An 18,160-nucleotide genomic window follows, 5' to 3' on the forward strand; every position below is an offset into this window, starting at 1 on the left:
GGAAAAGAGATTTAGCCTTAGACTTTGTGTTAAATCTGTTCACTCTTTCCAATACAGTATACCATAAAGTAACTGTTACATTATTATTACTTTCTAATATTAGCAGTGTTTTCTCTTACACCTCCATTTTGTTATTAACTAATGTCACACGTTTGTCAGTAAGTTGTTACTATTTAAGAACTATACAATGTACAACGATCAGCCATAACATTGTGAGCTCTGAGAGGGGAAGTGAATAACACTGATGATCTCCTCATCATGGCACCTGTTAGTGAGTGGGATATATTAAACAGCAAGTCAACATTTTGTCCTCAAAGTTGATGTGTTAGAAGCAGGAAAAATGGGCAAGTGTAAGGATTTGAGCTTCAAGTTTGATGAAGGGCCAAACTGTGATGGCTGGACAACTGGATCAGAGCATACTTAAATACACATGAATGTACACACACACACACACACACCTGTACGTCGTCCATATTGACTATGGCTCCTGTGATGTTGGAGAGCAGGTTAATTAACTCCTCCTGGAAGACCCAGACACGTTCAGGGATCTCGTTGATGATGAGCTTGACTCTCTGGTCATCTCTCAGGATGTAGATGCCCACCAGTGCCACGTCACTGTGTCCTGCCAGGTCGCGTGCCAACACTTCCACCACAAAATAGCCCGGATCATAGGCGGTGAAGAGGTCGAACGTTCTGATTATACCATCTGTCTCGCCTGGACAGGATGGGAGAGAAACCGAGAACAGAATAAAATGGATTAAATGATAAAGTAGGGAATAAAACACAACGTGATGTTATAGGAGGAGATACCATGAGCACATTCCCAAGTGTTTATTCCCATTAGCAGTTTTCCAATGAATACAATTTCTGATTTCTTAAAGAATACTTTTTATCCATTTACAGTTATAGAATGAAACCTTAATTGCAATGAGAACATCAGACACACCGATGATGAAGACATTGCCGATGTCCTCTGACTCGTTTGACTGCAGTTTGATGTAACGGATGGACAGGATGTGATAAAGAACGAGGCTGTTGTTGCCGATGTCGTTATCGATGGCCCGAACCCGAATCAGATCTGAACCGACTTTAGCGTCTGCTGCTACACCTGAAAAGAGAGCAAATATATTGTTACAGATTTACTAAAATCACGTTACGCACCTGCACCAGTCCCACACCTGAGCCGGTGAGTAAGTCACACCCATAATCTCATCTGCACTCCTGTACCTGCAGTGTACTCCAGCTTGGTGAACCTCGGCGGCTGATCGTTGATGTCTTCGAGGTAGATCCGGACTTCCTGCAGGGTCGGGTCACGGCTCGGGTCGAGCGCAATGCGGTTTCGCTGCGACCTTTGACCTCTCGGTGGTGTCCAGTTCCTGTTGCTGGAGGCTTTGACAATGATAGAGTACACTGGGATTTCCTCTCGGTCCAGGTCCTTTTTCACTCGCAAAACTCCTGCCACGCTCAAACCAAAGTTCCCCTCAGTGTCTCCACCTACCGGTCAGCAGAAGGACTACAACTTAGATCATGTTGCACTGGCTCAGTTTCTCTAACAGACATAAAGAGTTGTTGCTGCTTGACAAACTATTTTCTATCATACCTAAACCCAACCCCTTATTATTATTGGTACAGTCCACTGTATGATCATTCTGTCAAGCAATCGAGTTAGGACACCCACAGCAATCATTTATAGGGTTGATGTTTAAGACAGCAATGAAAACATTAACTTCAATGAACTATCAGTAGCAGATTGCAAAGATAGCATATGGATTATTGAAGAAATAAAACACGTGGTGCTGTTTGAAATAAAAAAAATATCCACACGAGGCTGTGATGCAGTCGTACGTGAAGCTGACCTGTACCACTCCCACCTTTGTACACACACCTGCCCTTAGAAGGATCCTCCAGCACGAGGAGGCGTTTTGCATGTTTAAGTACCATAATGTTCATTTTCAGGAAGAAGTGCTTATGCAAGCCGATTGTGGAAATAAAACACGGAACTCTGTTTCTTTTTGTACGTGCATCGAATGTGAGAAGTGACACGATAGAGACTGCGTCACTAATTAGCCAACACTCATTACAAAATATCCTTCTACTGTTTCTGGGTAACTCTGTGTATGTAAACCTGTTTGTTTGTGCGTGTTGAGAGCAAGTACTGACGTTATGAGCAATTATTTTAGCACTTGTAGCTTAAATATATTTGATAAATCTTATGCTTGTGTCCAAACCTGCAATAAAATAGTAAACCACAGCGTTGGAGCCTTCGTCTGCATCGACCGCTCCTGTAACGTTGCCCACCACTGTGCCAGAGGGCGAGTGCTCGGGGACAGAAAGAGACTGAAACAATGGACCACCTCTCTGAGAGAGAGAGAGAGACAGAGAGAGGGAGAGATTTAGCCATCATAACAATATCAAAACGAAAAAGTAATATTGGTAGCTAACTAATGAAAAGAATATGAGGCTAAAGGTTTAGGACCAAAGAAACATTCACTAACCGGTGGTTTGAGGAATACAGGTTCGTTGTCATCGATATCAGACAGAGCCACCTGCAGAGGCTGAGTTGTCTCATATGGTACAGGCTGCCCGAGGTCATAAGCTACCACGATCAACTACACACACACACACACACACACACACATATACACACATATACACACACACAGCATTATGATCTTGTGCATAGCTATAAGAAAACGTGACCGGAATTACAAACACACACTGTATACTGTATATACATACTGTGAATGAATGGATGGATGGATGGATGGATTGTAAATTTCCCTTTGGGATGAATAAAGTATCTATCTATCTATCTATCTATCTATCTATCTATCTATCTATCTATCTATCTATCTATCTATCTATCTATCTATCATGAATGACTAAATTAATGAATGAATGGATGGATAAATGGTTGAATAAAAAGATGAATGGATGAATGAATGGATGGATGGATGGATGGATGGATGAATAGATAAATGGGTGGATGGACAAATGAATGGATGAATGAATGAATGAACAGTTAGATGGATAGATAGACTGATAGATGGATGGATGGATGGACGAATGAATGAAAACCTTTCTTATTTTAATCTTCTTTTTTCATGAATGTACCTGAACTAAACGTAAAAAAAAAATAAGTAAAAGTAATATATGTGTATTATGTATATTATTATACTATATATTATAATATTATTATATATATTATAATTATGTATATTATTCAAATGACATTTTTGCCATTTCATGATATAAAAAATGTATTCTATGATTTTTTTCCAGTGAAAAAGACAAATATGATTATTGTTAATAAACTCATGCTTTTGGACCTTATCAACATGTAGAAGTGTTTAAGGCGATCCCACTCACGCTGTAGAGAGCCTGCTTCTCTCGGTCCAGTTTGACTGCGGTGGTGATAACGCCGGTGATGGCGTCGATGCGGAAATTCTCCCAGTCTCGGTTTCCTGCTCCGGTCTGCAAGAAACTGTAACGTACCTCTCCATTCACACCTTCATCCTCATCTGTGGCAAACACTTCATACACCACCAGACCTGGCGGCTGCTCCTGAAAAACAGGAAAAACCTTTTCTTGTAACTGATTACTTACCTGAGAATACACCAGAATTACAGTGCTGCACAGTTTAGTCTTTTTCTCAAAACATAATATTTTGTCAAGTATTAAATCTTTTCCATTCTGCTTTGATTGACTGAAGGATTGATTAAGTATCAGTCACCTGCATGAAAAAATCCTTGTTCCTAACAAGTTATACCGGCTGCTTTGCTTCATTCGTATGGCTTCATTTATTTACAAGGACCTCTATGGTAGATGCACCTTGTAAGACCTATTACAAATGAAGTAAAAACCATGCTGTTATATATTTAATAAAGAAAATGTATAACAGTTTATGTTTATGGAGCATTTTTGAAAGGAATCTCCAGTGTCAATGCTTGGTGTCTGTCAGAAAGAAAGACGAAACTTTCTACAATTTGATCGACTTTGGATATCGCAGATTTCTGTGGTATAACAGGAATAAAACACAAAAATCAGGAAAAAATAAATTTTAAAAATAAACTCTGATTATTTTACTAAAACAGCGTTACCGAAAGTGTTTTATTTGCTACTTACACCGATCAACCCTAACATTATGACCACTTACAGGTCAAGTGAATAAGATTGGAGTAGATCTGTGAGATTGAGCCTGTAATTGCAGGACAGGATGTGATTCGATACACACGGCAGACAGCAGGAAGACTTTACAGTTCAAGTCACAGTGAAAGCTTTACACTACAAAAATCCTGGGTCAGCATGTTCTAGCCTGTCCTTCTATCCAGCAGAACGATGTATGCACTGTTGCTTATTTTATGATCTATTCAACAGCCAGGCAAGTTGTGGCCTGTTTGAAATGTGGAAGGTGTGTATGCGAAGTGACCAGATGGGTTGGAACAGGCACAGTGGTAAACAACCGCAGACATAAAATAACATGAGTCATCTATCCGGTTATGTCATCCTGGTCCAAGACTGAAGTGACATCAGGAGAGAAGCGTTATTGTGTTTATTACAAAGGTTAGCAAGAAATTGGAATCATTAGATTATGTAAAACCTCAGATTGTTCCACGACAACATAAAAAGTACTTGGTTTGGCAGATAAGATTTTTGTACCTAAGGCAAAAAAGATTAAAAAAATCCTAATCAGTAAAAGCAGGAAGGCCCTGTCAGGTGGCAGAACTTGTTTATGTTCACTGCATTTGCTTTATAGTTTGTAACAGAAAACACTGACTGCAAGGCGAATCACAGATGTCTATTCATGCACTCATTCTTTCACAAGCACTTGTTTGGGAGCTGCTCCACCCACAAGGAAGAAAACAATTGTTAATATGAGGGTTTTTTTTTTTTAAATAGGAAGTAGTTGTTTTACATTTTTTGGAAGGAGTCTCCAGTGTCAGAGTCAAAGCTGCTTTTTCTGACACTAGAAAGTCTTATTTTATTTCCCTTGCTGTGGTATAAGAATAACATGATTATTAGGAGAAATGGATGGGTGGATAATCTATTCAGCTTTCCATTAATGCTCATGCTCACACACTCACCTCGAGGATGTGCATGATGGTGCCGTTAGCAGGTCTGACGAAGACGGGTCTGTTGTCATTTACGTCGACGACGGTGATTTGGAGAAGAGCCGTGCCCCAGAGAGGCGGACGACCGTGATCCGTCGCCACTACAGTCAGGTTAAACCTCTCAAAACTGTGCAGCAGACGCAGAGAACGGATCAGACCGGTGTCGGGATCTAGAGAGAAGGCGTCTGAGAGAGGGAGAGAGACAAAGTTCTTTTCACTCTTTGTTAAAATGCCTAAATGGATCGTCAGTGTGTGCGTGTGTGTGTGTGTGTGTGTGTGCTGACCGGCTCCAGGCCCCTGTAGGCTGTAAGTGAGCAGGGCATTCTCTCCCTCGTCCAGGTCCGTGGCTGACAGAGTGATCACAGACGTGCCGCTTGGCTCATTCTCAAACACAGTGGTGCTGAACACACGCTCGGAGAAACGCGGTCGGAAATCATTCACGTCCAGCACCGTCACCAGGACCTGGTATGGAAATATTGGGAGAAAGAGAAATGGGTTAAGGGATGTGGTAGCTTAGTGATGAAGGTGCTAGCTTATTGATCAGAAGGTTGAGAGTTCAAATCCCAGGTCCAACAAGCAAAACACATCCAGCAGGTCACACAAGGTCATTCATTTACCTGAACCGAATTTTCCCGCCGGTTGTTGGGGCTACCTCCAGGATTGTCCCTGGCTACAGCTGTAAGTGTGTAGTGGTCTTTAGTCTCTCGATCCAGTGGAGACAGAATGTAGATGTCCCCCTGTGAGAAAGAGCAGGATGAGGGAGTGAGTAACAGCCAGGATTGGAGTGTGCTTTATTTTTATCCATTTGTAGTTACATTTAATATTGCAGACACTGTTGTACACTATTATTGATTATGAATATGTGCAGCATCTGTTCCAAAACAGCAATGAGCACATATGAGAACAATGAGCAAAATAAGACTTGTTGACCAATCAGAGTTAAGATTGAGTAGGATTGTGACTTCAATAACATTCCAGCTTGTTTTTGGTTAGAAACACTGACACACAAAACACAGCATAGAATTGGCTTCCTGTATACTTACATTCCAAACACACCCACTAACTAACTCTCTCGTTTGCTTTCTCTCTCTCACACACACACACACTTACTGTAGATGGCGTGATTCCAAACTTGCCCTCTCCGTCGACCAGCCCGTACTCTATCACAGCAAACAGTCCAGAGTCTGCATCTGTAGCACTCACTCGCACAATGATGGTCCCCAGAGCCACATCCTCAAATACTGGCCTCTGTAAACACACACAACATTTTTATTCAACATCAGTAGCTTGAACACTGTTTCCTTTAGAGTCTTAAACTGCACATGTCATTTAAATAGTAATGTCCTCTCTGAACAATGCTTTCATTCTTATCGACCAACATCTGGTGCTAACTGTGGCCCTCCATGTGCATGAATTCATGTACCACGTAGTTCAACTGAGCTGTGATGATATTAGTTTCCTCTTTGCAACAGGAAGTGAACACTAGTCAAGCTGAAATCCTCCTCGAATGTTCACGAGTTATCAGAGAAAATCAGGATTGATGTTATGGTGACTATTTTTTTAGGCATGAAGCATTTAAGAGTAGAGGGTCGATTAAGGTTATCTTGCATCATGATTTAACTCTGAGAGGCCTTTTAACATTCCCTGCTTTAATTTTCAGACTTTATGCAAACATTTATTGCTTTAGAGAACATTTTAAGTGAGCTAGATTTTCTTAGTAGAAACTAAGAAAACCCTTCTGACAGTGTGCTGGATTTTAAAGCTATTTTTGAATGTTGATTCTGATCTTGAAACTATTTTCTTGTTAAATATTATAGTCAATTTAACCAAAATGCTATGAAACTGAAAAGTGTTATATCCTGATTAAGCAAGAAGGTTGCATACCATTTAATCTATTAGGACATACACCGGTCAGGCATAACATTATGACCACTTCCAGGTGAAGTGAATAATACTGATGATCTCCTCGTCATGGCACCTGTTATTGGGTGGGATATATTAGGCAGCAGGTCAACTTAGATGACTTAAAGGATCTGCTGCTAAAATCTTGATGCCAGATTCCACAGCACACCTTCAGGGATCTAGTGGAGTCCATGCCTCGATGGGTCAGGGCTGTTTTGGCAGCAAAAGGGGGACCAACAGAATATTAGGCAGGTGGTCATAATGTTATGGCTGATCGATGTAAAATGAAAAGCGTGGTAGTTAATGTATTTTAGCAACTTAATAACTAAATAGTAATTCAATTAGTTAATGGATTCTGTTTGGTTACAGTCAATGGTTTCAGAAAATTATTTTAATGGAATTTTTTTTTTTTGAGAATCATCATTTGATCATCAATTGCATTAGGTTTTCAAAGCTGTTGAGTTCTTGGTGCTGTGTCTTCTGACCTTTAGACCTTGCATAATGATCGTGCATAAATCATTTTACTAAAGATTATAAAATAAATGTGTGAATCGTCCCAGTACCTGATATGATGGCTGTGTGAAGACAGGGTTGTTGTCGTTTACATCCACAATCCGTAGATAAACAGGAAGTTCAGACGAGCGTGGAGGACTGCCCCGATCCTGAACACGCACCGTGAAGTTCAACCAGTTTACCTGCTCATAATCCACTGTCCGGTTGGCTATAATCTTACCTGGGGGCCAAATACAATGTATATCAGGCAACACATTCAAAACATTTTAGACACTGGAATATATATAATAATAATTAAAAAATAAAAATAAAAAATAAAAATAATATAATACAATAAAATAAAACAAATAACAAAAACAACAACAACAATAATAATAATAATAATAATAATAATAATAATAATAATAATAATAATAATAATAATACAAAAAAGTTGGACACACTTGCATACAGTAGTTTACTTCATTTTTAATATTATCTACTATTTTGCAGTGAGCAAGAAAAAAACTATATATATCACAAATTACATAAAACTACATAAACAGGCAGCTAATATTTATGTGGTGGTCAGGAAGGATTTACGTAGATATCATGTGGCCTTGTGATGTAATAGCCCAGAGTGAAGCGTATTAATATTGCATTGAAAATGTAGGTTAAAATAGGTATAAATAGAACAGTAAAATATATGAAATAAAAAAACAGGATTTTGCAGGAAGTAAAGCTACTGGATTCAAGTTATCATGCATATCATGAGAAAAACAAATCCTGTTATCCTGCAGATGCGTGAGGTTTATTTATTTATTTATTTATTTTATTTATTTATTTATTTTTTTTACCAGTAGACGGGTCCTCCAGTCTGATATATCCTCCTCTGGGCAAATTTAACAGCTCATAAAAGATCTGACCATTTGGGCCTTTGTCCGGATCGACTGCGGACACTGAGAGCAGCGTGGTGCCGGGTTGAGCTCCTTCCAGAATGCTTTCGGAGAAGTTGGTGACACCGAACGGACGAAAACGGGGAGCGTTGTCATTTACATCCAGCACACTGATGGTCAGCCTGGCTGTCGAGAGTGGTGATGGGAAGCAGGACAGAAAGACGGAAGAATTTGAGGAAGATTAATATAGAGTGCATCACCTTTATTTAATATTTATTGTAAAGAAAACATACTATACTCAAACTTATTTTAAAAAATAATACTAATTTAATTATTTGTAAAGTAATAGAATCTTTTGATAGGCAGTAGGATATGCTATTTAAAGTATACACCAAGATCACAGTACTGAGAGGGTGAGAGAGACAGAGAGAGAAACAGACCGTCCATACTTACCATTGGGCACACTGACTGACTTGTCAATAATGTCACTCGCGTTGTCATGCACTGACACTATGATCTCAAAAGTAGCTACCAGTTCTCTGTTTAAAGGGTTTCGTACAAATACAGCACCTGTGGATTCACACAGAAACACAGAAACTGTAAAAGTAGCCGAGACCGGAGCAGAATCTGAGATAGTAATAATAAGGAAACATTTATGTAACATTTTTGGAAAAAGTCTTTAGCATCAGTTGCTCAACATGGTGGAGTCTACAGGACAGATGAGTTTGTGCTTTGAGTCTGTGAGGAAATAGTTCTTAAGTAACTAACGTAAAAGTAACAGCATTTGATCAGCTTCACGTCACTGCTGTTCCTCAGTCACTCCAGTGTCAAAAGTCCTGCTCCATCTCAACAGCTTCTACTGCATAACACACACCAATATCTGATATCTGATGTCTAGACTACTGTCCCTCTGGATACAGATAAAACTCTCCTAGAGCTTCAAATACTGGTTATTCAGGACATATGGCACTGTGCTCATATGTCACATGCCTCAGGGAAATTCTTCCTGTATATATATTTCCTCTGGAGACACACGCAGACTTTTTCTCCAGGGTCCCAGTCTCAGCTGACTGTTCTTCCAGTCTCTCTCTGTAAATATTTATTTCCACACTGCAGACTTTATCTGTAGCTATTATCTTAGATGTCTTATGTCTCCTTATCCCTGAAGCACTGTCTGTCTCGGTCTTTGTCGCTGAGTCGCTATGTCCCAACTCCAGTTCCAGTCCCTGATCCAGCAATTGTTTTATCACTGACCTGTCCCCACTCCTGTCCTCAATCCAAGACCCTGACCTTTCTAAAATTGGCAATGTCTCTAAATGTAAAAATGTTTCTAAACATTCTGTTTCTGATGATCGTCTCTGTCTTCCAGTTCAGTCTACCACTATATCTTGGTCATGTTTATCTCTTGCACTAGTCACTGGTCACAGTCTAGATGGACTTTGTCCCTGTGACTGTCCATGTGCTGTCCTTCATACTTAAAAGATCGCAGGTTTCCTAGTCACTCTTTACCCCATGTATGACCTTGCTTGCCTGTTTTATAACTTTTCTAATGAATTTATCTAGTTGTGCTCACCTGTGTGAAAGTCAATCCCAAAGGAATCCTGCAGACCGCTCACTTGGTTATTCCCATCATCCCTCGCTTCTACTGAGATGATATAATACTCCAAACGGGGTCGGAGGTCAGGGTCCTCAGCAGCTAACGTGGCCACCACTTCGCCAGGAGGTGTTGACTCATTAACACTGATAGTTTGCACAGGCTGCAGGAAGCGAGGCCGAGAGTCATTTACATCGTCCAGAACGACGGTCAACGTGGCTGTGCCGGAAAGTGGTGGTGTGCCTCGATCTGTCGCTATGACGACCAGCCGGTATGAGCCGCGCTCCTCACGGTCAAGGGTGGCATTGCCCACAAGGACAGCACCGGAGATGGCATCGACCACAAAACGGTCCTGAGCGCCACTCTCTAAACGATACTGCAACCAACCGTTGGAGCCTGCATCGGCATCCGTCGCCGAGAGCTGAGTCACTACCACACCTGAGGAAAATTTTAAAATATTAATACAGATATAACAGATAAAAATTGTAAAAATCATGTGTACATGTTGAGAACTCCAAATAACAACTTATATTCAACAGTACCCATGGAAGAGGTATAAAAGTTACCAGTCCCCCCATTTAACCCCTAGACTTCAAAACATCTGTTATCAGTAATCTCTTCACTTCTCAAATACACAAAAATACAGTTCCTCTTCAAGGAGAACCCTGTCTCTCTCAAGTTCTCACCAGTGGGACTGTTTTCAGGCAGACGAACTGTGAAGCTGGAAGGGCTGAACACTGGAGGATTGTCGTTCCTATCCAGAATGGTGATGGTCAGAGGAACGCTGCTGTTTAGACCTCCAATATCTTCACTGACCAAGAACAACTCCACTCGTGGATCAGAAAAGGCTTCCCTGTCCAAAATGGCACCCTCACGCACTGATACCACAGCTACAATGAAGAAACAGTTCAATGTGAAAGAGACCAAATTTCATGTTTAGCTTGTTATGTTGATGTATAAAATGCAATGCGAGGTTTAAGTGTAATGTTTCAAAAAAATCTCTCACCTGTGGTGGGGTTGATGGTAAAAAGATCCACCCTTGGTCCAATCATCCCATATTTTACTACAGCATTTGGTCCAATATCTCTGTCAGTGGCCAGAACGGGCCCATTCAGGATGAGCACAGTTGTACCTGGGAGACAAAGAGGGACATAGAGACAGAACTGACAAGCATGAGGGAAGAATTTGGACAAAGTTTTGGACAAAACCTCAGGTAGTTTATGTATTATCACTGCATTAAAATTCAGTGCTTACTGAGCCATAATCCTATTCATATATTCAACCATAAAATGTTTTTTGAACAAAAACCTCCTCATGTTAAAACAATCAAAAGAATTCTTGGTGGTAAGCTAAGACCACCAATTACATGGTTTAAAACCAGAGATGTAATCATTCTGGATAAAGTTACACAAGGGCACTGGTCGGGAAATTCCACTCCTGAATGCTCTTATACTGTGCACATGTTGGTGTTTTCTCTAAACTAACAGAAATTCTGCAGATACAGGCAAAATAAAGATGAACTGACTTCTGGGTTTTCTGGGAAGACTCGGACCACAGCAGGAGACAAATTGACTTCAGTTGAATACTGAACACTAACAGACAGTCTATTCCTTTGCTTCACTCTTACTTCTCTCTTTCTCTTAGGCAATACCAAACTTTATTTTTCTACACATAGAGACGTCACACTTCAGGTTTACAGACAGATAACAGTCTGTGAAATAAGATCTGAGCCAGGAAAGCTGTTCCCTGAACTCCAGCAAATGTTTCTAGATATTAAAAGGACTGGACTGAGATCAAACATTACAGGCAGGCAGATGAAGTCCTGGTCAGGGGCCAGCTGCTTACTTTACTTACTACATGTACAGATGAAGAGGCCTAACCCTGACTAAAAGATTTAGTGTTTTCGATGCAAATAAACTCCTTGTATGAACTACAACTCTAGCTACAATTTATCTTATCTCATATTCTAGATAAAGTGGAATATATTTGATATTGGTCCATATTTGGGAAATTGGGGCCATTGGGAGGAATTTAGTATTTTTAAAAGATATTTGTTTTCTTCTGGCCGTCTATCCATGAAGGTTTTATATAAAGTCACTGCATTATTTCAAATAAAGATGCTGGCCTCAGATAGCAGACCACCATTAGTCTAATTACATTTATATTTGGATATAACCAACAGACATTGCAGCTTTATATAGCTTTAGGTTGAAACCATAATGACCAAGCTAAAGGTGGTTGAGCACTGAGATGAAACTTTATCATTTAGGGACTTTGGCAGACAGCCTTATCCAGAGCAACTTACAATTCAAGTAATTTCTTATACACCTGAGCAACTGAGGGCTAATAGCCTTGCTGAGGGGCTCAGCAGTGAACCTGGGAGTCAAACTCACAACCTTCTGATCAGTAATCCAACACCTTAACCACCAAGCTACCACATCCCATGGTGGAAATGAACCAGAATCAAAGAGAAGCAGAGATAAGACTGTAAAGGCTTCTCACTTGCAGGGGAATTCTCACTGATCTCTCCTCTGTAGCCTGATGACGTGAAGATTGGCCGGTTGTCGTTAACATCCAAAATGGTGACCACCAGAATTTCTGAGTCCTGAATTGAGGTAAAAAGAGAAAATCATCATTCCTGTGGAGTTTAATTGGGCGTACACTTCATTACGGATGTTCTGTGGAGGGTCTGTATATTGGAGGCTTACAAATGTGTAAATTTTATGTGGACCATGGAAACTCAGTAACGAAATATAACACAAAATAACTATAAATGATAAGCTGTACTTACCCTCCGAGCAATACGTGGGTTCTCTGGGTTGTCCTTCACAGTGATAGTCAGTGTATATTCTGCAACTCTCTCTCTATCCAAGGGTCTGTTCACCTGAACCACACCTGACTGAGAGAAAGAGAGAGATAAATGAACTCCACACACAATATTAAACCCAATTAAAAAAGCAAATCAAATGAGGCTGCTGCTCTTAAATTAACTCCTCTTCCCCTCCACCCCCACTCCCTCCCTCAGTCCCTGCCACTCTCTCACAGTTTCATTGATGTAGAAAGCTCCATCTGGATTGCCCGCTGTAATGTTGAATGTTAGGAGAGCATTGCGTCCACTGTCGGCGTCCTGCGCTCGCACCCGGGTGATGGAGGTCTGCACAGATGCTCCTTCACTCACACTGGTGTTCAGGGGCAAGTTCAGCAATATGGGGTCGTTATCATTAATATCAAGTACCACAATGCCCACGATCACCTACACACACACACACATAACGTTAGAAAGTAAGTCAGGCAGAGTACTGATGAATAAAGTTTTCAAGTCTTTTTTTATAAAAGTTCTTTGTTTAATAGCAGAAATTCACTAAAAAGCTTTAATAAATACTTAACTAAAATTTAAAAAATTAATAAAAGCTTAATGTCATCGACTGAATTTGTCTAATAAATGCTGAAAATCGTTTCCTGATCAGCTAATTTTCTTGAAAGCAATTCAGTTAGATAAAATAAAATCAACTTAATCAAATAAATAAATAAATAAATGTAAAAAGTAGAACATGTCTGATGTTTGTAATTATGCAACAAAAATCTTATTTTATTGAGTCTACATCCATATTCCTGAAAAGTGAAATAAAGATCTAAAATAAATCTAAAATAAATAAAGAAAAAATAAAAAAAATGTCCTGGTTTCAAGGAGCCAATGATCAATCAGTCTATCAATTACTGATATGTCAAAATGCTTGCTTTAGCGTTGGTGATATTACATGTGTGTGTGTGTGTGTGTGTGTGTATGTGTTTGTGCGCGTGCGTGTGTATACCGTGCTGCTACGTGGAGGCGTTCCCAGATCTTTAGCAGTAACTGTGACGTTATAATAAGCCGTAGTCTCTCTGTCCAGTTCAACATCTCTTCTGACTCTCAGCTCTCCCTCCACAGGAGACACAATAAACTCATCTAGATGACACAACAACACAGAGGAACACTAAGAAACAAACCTCACATGCAAACAAATGTACTCTCAAGGCACATGAAATTCTCTGAATAACACATTCATATAAAATGCTCACACATTCACTATACCGCTCTCACTTTCACATACACTCTCATACATAAAATGCTCTTACTCGCCACTTTCTCTCACATTCTCAAGAAATATGCATGTGCGATTCTCAGATTCTCAATTACTGTATGACATGTTCATACTCTCATTCACATAACTTACATATCTTACATTTATACACTGGGCAAAACGGCTCCGTTGCTCTTTCTGGTGAAATCTAGAAATGCAGTTGACTTTTAATTTCTATAAATTAAGAGGTAACCTTCAGAGAGATGAATTAATAAGGTGCAGCGTTACAGTGTGTAGTTGATGAATAGTTGTCACAGTTTTTCGGATACTCATGTGGGTTTTGACCGTAATGAGCCAATTATTCATCTATTTATTTATTTATTTTTCTTTTTGAGGTTGTAATCTTGTGATTAATGGCCTTTCTTGAATTTATGTAACAAAGCACTTTATATGAAATCAAATCTCTCTCTCTCTCTCTCTCTCTCTCACACACACACACACACACACACACACTGCTCTCACTGTTAGGGTCTCCGGCTGTGATGCTGTATTCCACTTTTCCATTAAGACCCGAGTCTTCATCAGTGGCCTTCAGTGTGCAGACTCGAGGCCCCGGCTGGCCCTCTGTGATCTCAAAAGGGCCCTCGAAGGGCCTTGGGAACTGTGGGGTCACATCGTTCACATCAATCACATTCACCAGCACCTACAACACAGAGGGATGAACTAATGACTACATTTCCATTACGACTCTTTCCGAAAACTCACAACGATGCACAATTTTCCTTTTATTTTGGAGAGAAAGACATTTCAGCAGGAGACAAATTCACATTATTATAAAGAATAAAGCTAATTACATATGGAGTCTTTATTGATAGAAATGTGTGTGTAGGCAAAGCACAATCTAACCATCAGAAATATAACAATCTTTGGTTTTATTTTGGCTTTTTAAAGGCTATACCATTTTTTTTTAATCGTTTAGCAGTAATACTAAAGAAGCATATGCTATTAAATATTCATGTATCTACTTAATAAATGATTATCATATAACCAAATAACTATAAAAACAAAAGAAGGCTAAAAATGATGCTTTGACAGCTTCCCTATTTTATTTTTTCATTTCCCTTTTCTGCGACCTATCAAGTATTTTATTACTCTTTTCCGCATCAGTGATTATTGCAAATGAAAAAATTAATAAAAATAGCTCATGTAATATAGTCATATGGAGATAAAGTAAATCTGCTTCTTCCAGTAAGGATCTCTGGTCATTTACTGAAGTAATGTAAAATAATGTAAAAAAATCCCATTTCTACCACTACAACATGATATTAATGGTATAAATATATTCAAATTGCTTTACCAAGGAAATTGTGGGCAAATCGCGCAACCGGTAGTGCCTCTATAGAGTGTGTTGCATGTGTACGCTTATTATGATCACTCACAGTGGCACTAGATGTCAGTCTGAGTTGCGGTATTGGACACTGATCAGTAGCGGTAATGATCAGCGTGTAGCGTCCACTACTGATCTCATAATCCACCTCTCTCGTCACTGTGATCCGGCCCTTTGGGAATAAACACACATACACCGCTTAACGTTTCCATTCATTTACCAGCCCTACAAACTGTTCTCAAGAACCATCTGTTTTATCTACCGTGGTGGGGCTGATGCTGAACGTCTGAGCCACATTCCCCAACGTGATGGCATAGCGCAGAGTCCCATTCAGTCCTTCGTCAGGATCGGAGGCTGTTACCGTTGCGATGGTGGCTCCTACCGTCTCAGGACCCTCAGTGAGGATGGTTACGTACTCTTTTGCAGCGAAAGCCGGGGCGTTGTCGTTCTCATCGATGATATAAACCCACACCGTGGTGGAGGTCTGCAGGGAAACATGACAGATACTGAATGGATGGACCAATATTTCTATTTCTATTCTAGAGCTACAAATATTCCCAGAATTGTTCAAGAGAATAAGTAATGCAGCACTCACTCTATTAATATTTGTGCTGTGGCAATATGCTGATTGTTATCTCTATTTATGCAGGAAATAAGTGCTTCATGCAGAACAGGATGAGAAAATATAGTTCAAGTCAAGACAAAGTCTGACAGGATGTTTCACAGAAATATTGCACAAGGCTTTCTGCAGATGGTCTCAGTATCAGTACTACATGGTAAAAGTACTGAAACTATTGCATTATGTAAAGTTCATCTGTACTCTGATGGTGAAGTTCAAACACAGGCGACTTTTTCCCTGTAATTTTTTCTCATTTTTCAGCGGGTCATCATGCTCATATAAGGGATACTGACACGGTTTCCCTAAGCTGGGTTGAACGAGGTCGCAGGATTCATGTAAAAAGCTGTCTGTAACCTTCGTTCTTTCTGTTAGTACAGTATGACCTGCATTACCAAAGTTCAAATTGTGTGAGCACAAATATCTACTCAGACACAAGAGCACAGGCTGGTGTATTTTTAGTCCTTTTATCCCACAGCAATTAGAATCAACCAGTGATAATATTTCATATATTAACTAACGATGTACACTGATTTAACTTTTTATAGTTGCCATGTAATGTCAGCAAAAGAGTCAGTTCCTGTTATCACTTTTGTTAGAGCAGCTATAAACAGTCACTCCCTCATCAGCTTCTGTATTTTTTTTGTCTCTCTTGAAGAACTCGTAATGTTTCCCAGAAACCAAAAATCACAGACTTCTCCTAGAGCAAAAAAAAAAAAAGACTGTTTCTTATAAAACACTCAAGACTCCTTACAAAAAAACGATAGATAGAAATGTCCTTAGAGAGCGCTTTACAATATCAACATTTTTAATATCCATTTATTATTAGATTTAAATGATATGTAGATTTAAATGATATGTAGAACAGAGCAGACTGATATAAAGATGTGATTTGCTGGGTCAACGCTTTCTGACCAATCAGAATGGAGAATTCAGGAGCGCTGGGCTTAAATATTCAGTACATGGACAAACATGGACTAAATACAATAATAATGCTCTAGTGGCTGGTAGTATTAGTCTTAGTACTATCTTTAAACCACGCTTAGCCTACTCAATATTCCAAGGTACATTGAAGACGTTCTGGTGACCAGTTTAACCAAACAGAGCTTTTGCACTAAAGGTGTATTCCATATGTAAATGTTTATTCATCTGTAGCTGCTCGCTTTAGTACCAGCAATGAAACCAGTTCTTTTTCACTTTCCCTCTCACTCACTGAAACGCCTGTCATAGGGATGTGCCTGTCTACTTCTTTATTTCCATACTGATCACTTTCACCCTGCTGATTACATGCATTCACGCACATTTCATTACATGGAACTTAGGAAGACAGTCCACTGGGATGGTGTTTGCGTGAAACCAGAGGTGAAACCGGTACATTTTTTATAAAATTAGCACATCCAAGAAAAGGTTGTGTTTCTTGTCCGTTCCTGTTTGGCCTGTCTGACAAACTGATCCCGAAAAACTGTTCCACACACACACACACACACACACACACACATACACACCAGTCAAAACTATCCAATTTTTTTCTTCTTCTAATTTTCTATCAGCATCAAATTACAGAAGTCCCTTCTGGGTCTCTGGTGGAGACGGGAAAAACTAAAATTGGTCAAGCCTAGAAATTTGTCAAACATCTTTAGAGTTTATTTTCAATTTCAGTGCTAAGTTCTCTAAATGAGTACCCTAAAAAAAGACCATGTTGATCTAAACTCTTAGACATATCTATAGTGTAGGCATTTGCGAAAAGGATGTTTAAAAAAAACATATCTGTATTATAGTGTCATTTATTTTTTAATTCATTAATTAAATAATTATTTTATTTAGCTAATGTTACCGTTCCAACATTTCTCACAGTGGGGTCTTTATTATTATTATTATTATTATTATTATTATTATTATTATTATTATTATTGTATGCAGTAATACTAAATAAATACAAGGAAAATGTGCTGTTAATATCATACAAAATTTTGTGAGTGGGTGAAAAGGCTCTAAAAATAAACGAGAAAAAAAAATACTACATTCTACATATTTACCTAATTAGCTATATTTCCATCTATGTAAATAAAAACAAAACTATAAAGAGACAGACAGGGAATGG

General features: G+C 39.3%; 1 protein-coding gene across 1 annotated transcript in view; it reads right to left on the reverse strand.

The window, feature by feature from the left end:
• Positions 1-18,160, reverse strand: part of cdh23 (cadherin-related 23) — a 43,155-nt gene that overhangs the window by 7,050 nt on the left and 17,945 nt on the right. The window contains exons 5-27 of the mRNA XM_058384249.1: positions 15,706-15,927; positions 15,496-15,615; positions 14,579-14,759; positions 13,808-13,941; positions 13,039-13,248; positions 12,787-12,894; positions 12,498-12,600; positions 11,002-11,127; positions 10,682-10,885; positions 9,975-10,433; positions 8,855-8,971; positions 8,363-8,587; positions 7,577-7,746; positions 6,222-6,359; positions 5,729-5,848; positions 5,396-5,573; positions 5,085-5,296; positions 3,370-3,564; positions 2,496-2,609; positions 2,229-2,358; positions 1,228-1,494; positions 947-1,108; positions 459-715 (exon numbers count right to left, since the gene is read on the reverse strand). Coding sequence (XP_058240232.1) covers positions 459-715; positions 947-1,108; positions 1,228-1,494; positions 2,229-2,358; positions 2,496-2,609; positions 3,370-3,564; positions 5,085-5,296; positions 5,396-5,573; positions 5,729-5,848; positions 6,222-6,359; positions 7,577-7,746; positions 8,363-8,587; positions 8,855-8,971; positions 9,975-10,433; positions 10,682-10,885; positions 11,002-11,127; positions 12,498-12,600; positions 12,787-12,894; positions 13,039-13,248; positions 13,808-13,941; positions 14,579-14,759; positions 15,496-15,615; positions 15,706-15,927 — 4,152 coding nt within the window. The remainder of the gene's footprint in view (positions 1-458; positions 716-946; positions 1,109-1,227; positions 1,495-2,228; positions 2,359-2,495; positions 2,610-3,369; positions 3,565-5,084; positions 5,297-5,395; positions 5,574-5,728; positions 5,849-6,221; positions 6,360-7,576; positions 7,747-8,362; positions 8,588-8,854; positions 8,972-9,974; positions 10,434-10,681; positions 10,886-11,001; positions 11,128-12,497; positions 12,601-12,786; positions 12,895-13,038; positions 13,249-13,807; positions 13,942-14,578; positions 14,760-15,495; positions 15,616-15,705; positions 15,928-18,160) is intronic.

Source organism: Hemibagrus wyckioides, linkage group LG03 (assembly GCF_019097595.1).
Source record: "Hemibagrus wyckioides isolate EC202008001 linkage group LG03, SWU_Hwy_1.0, whole genome shotgun sequence".
Classification (NCBI taxonomy): Eukaryota; Metazoa; Chordata; class Actinopteri; order Siluriformes; family Bagridae; genus Hemibagrus; species Hemibagrus wyckioides.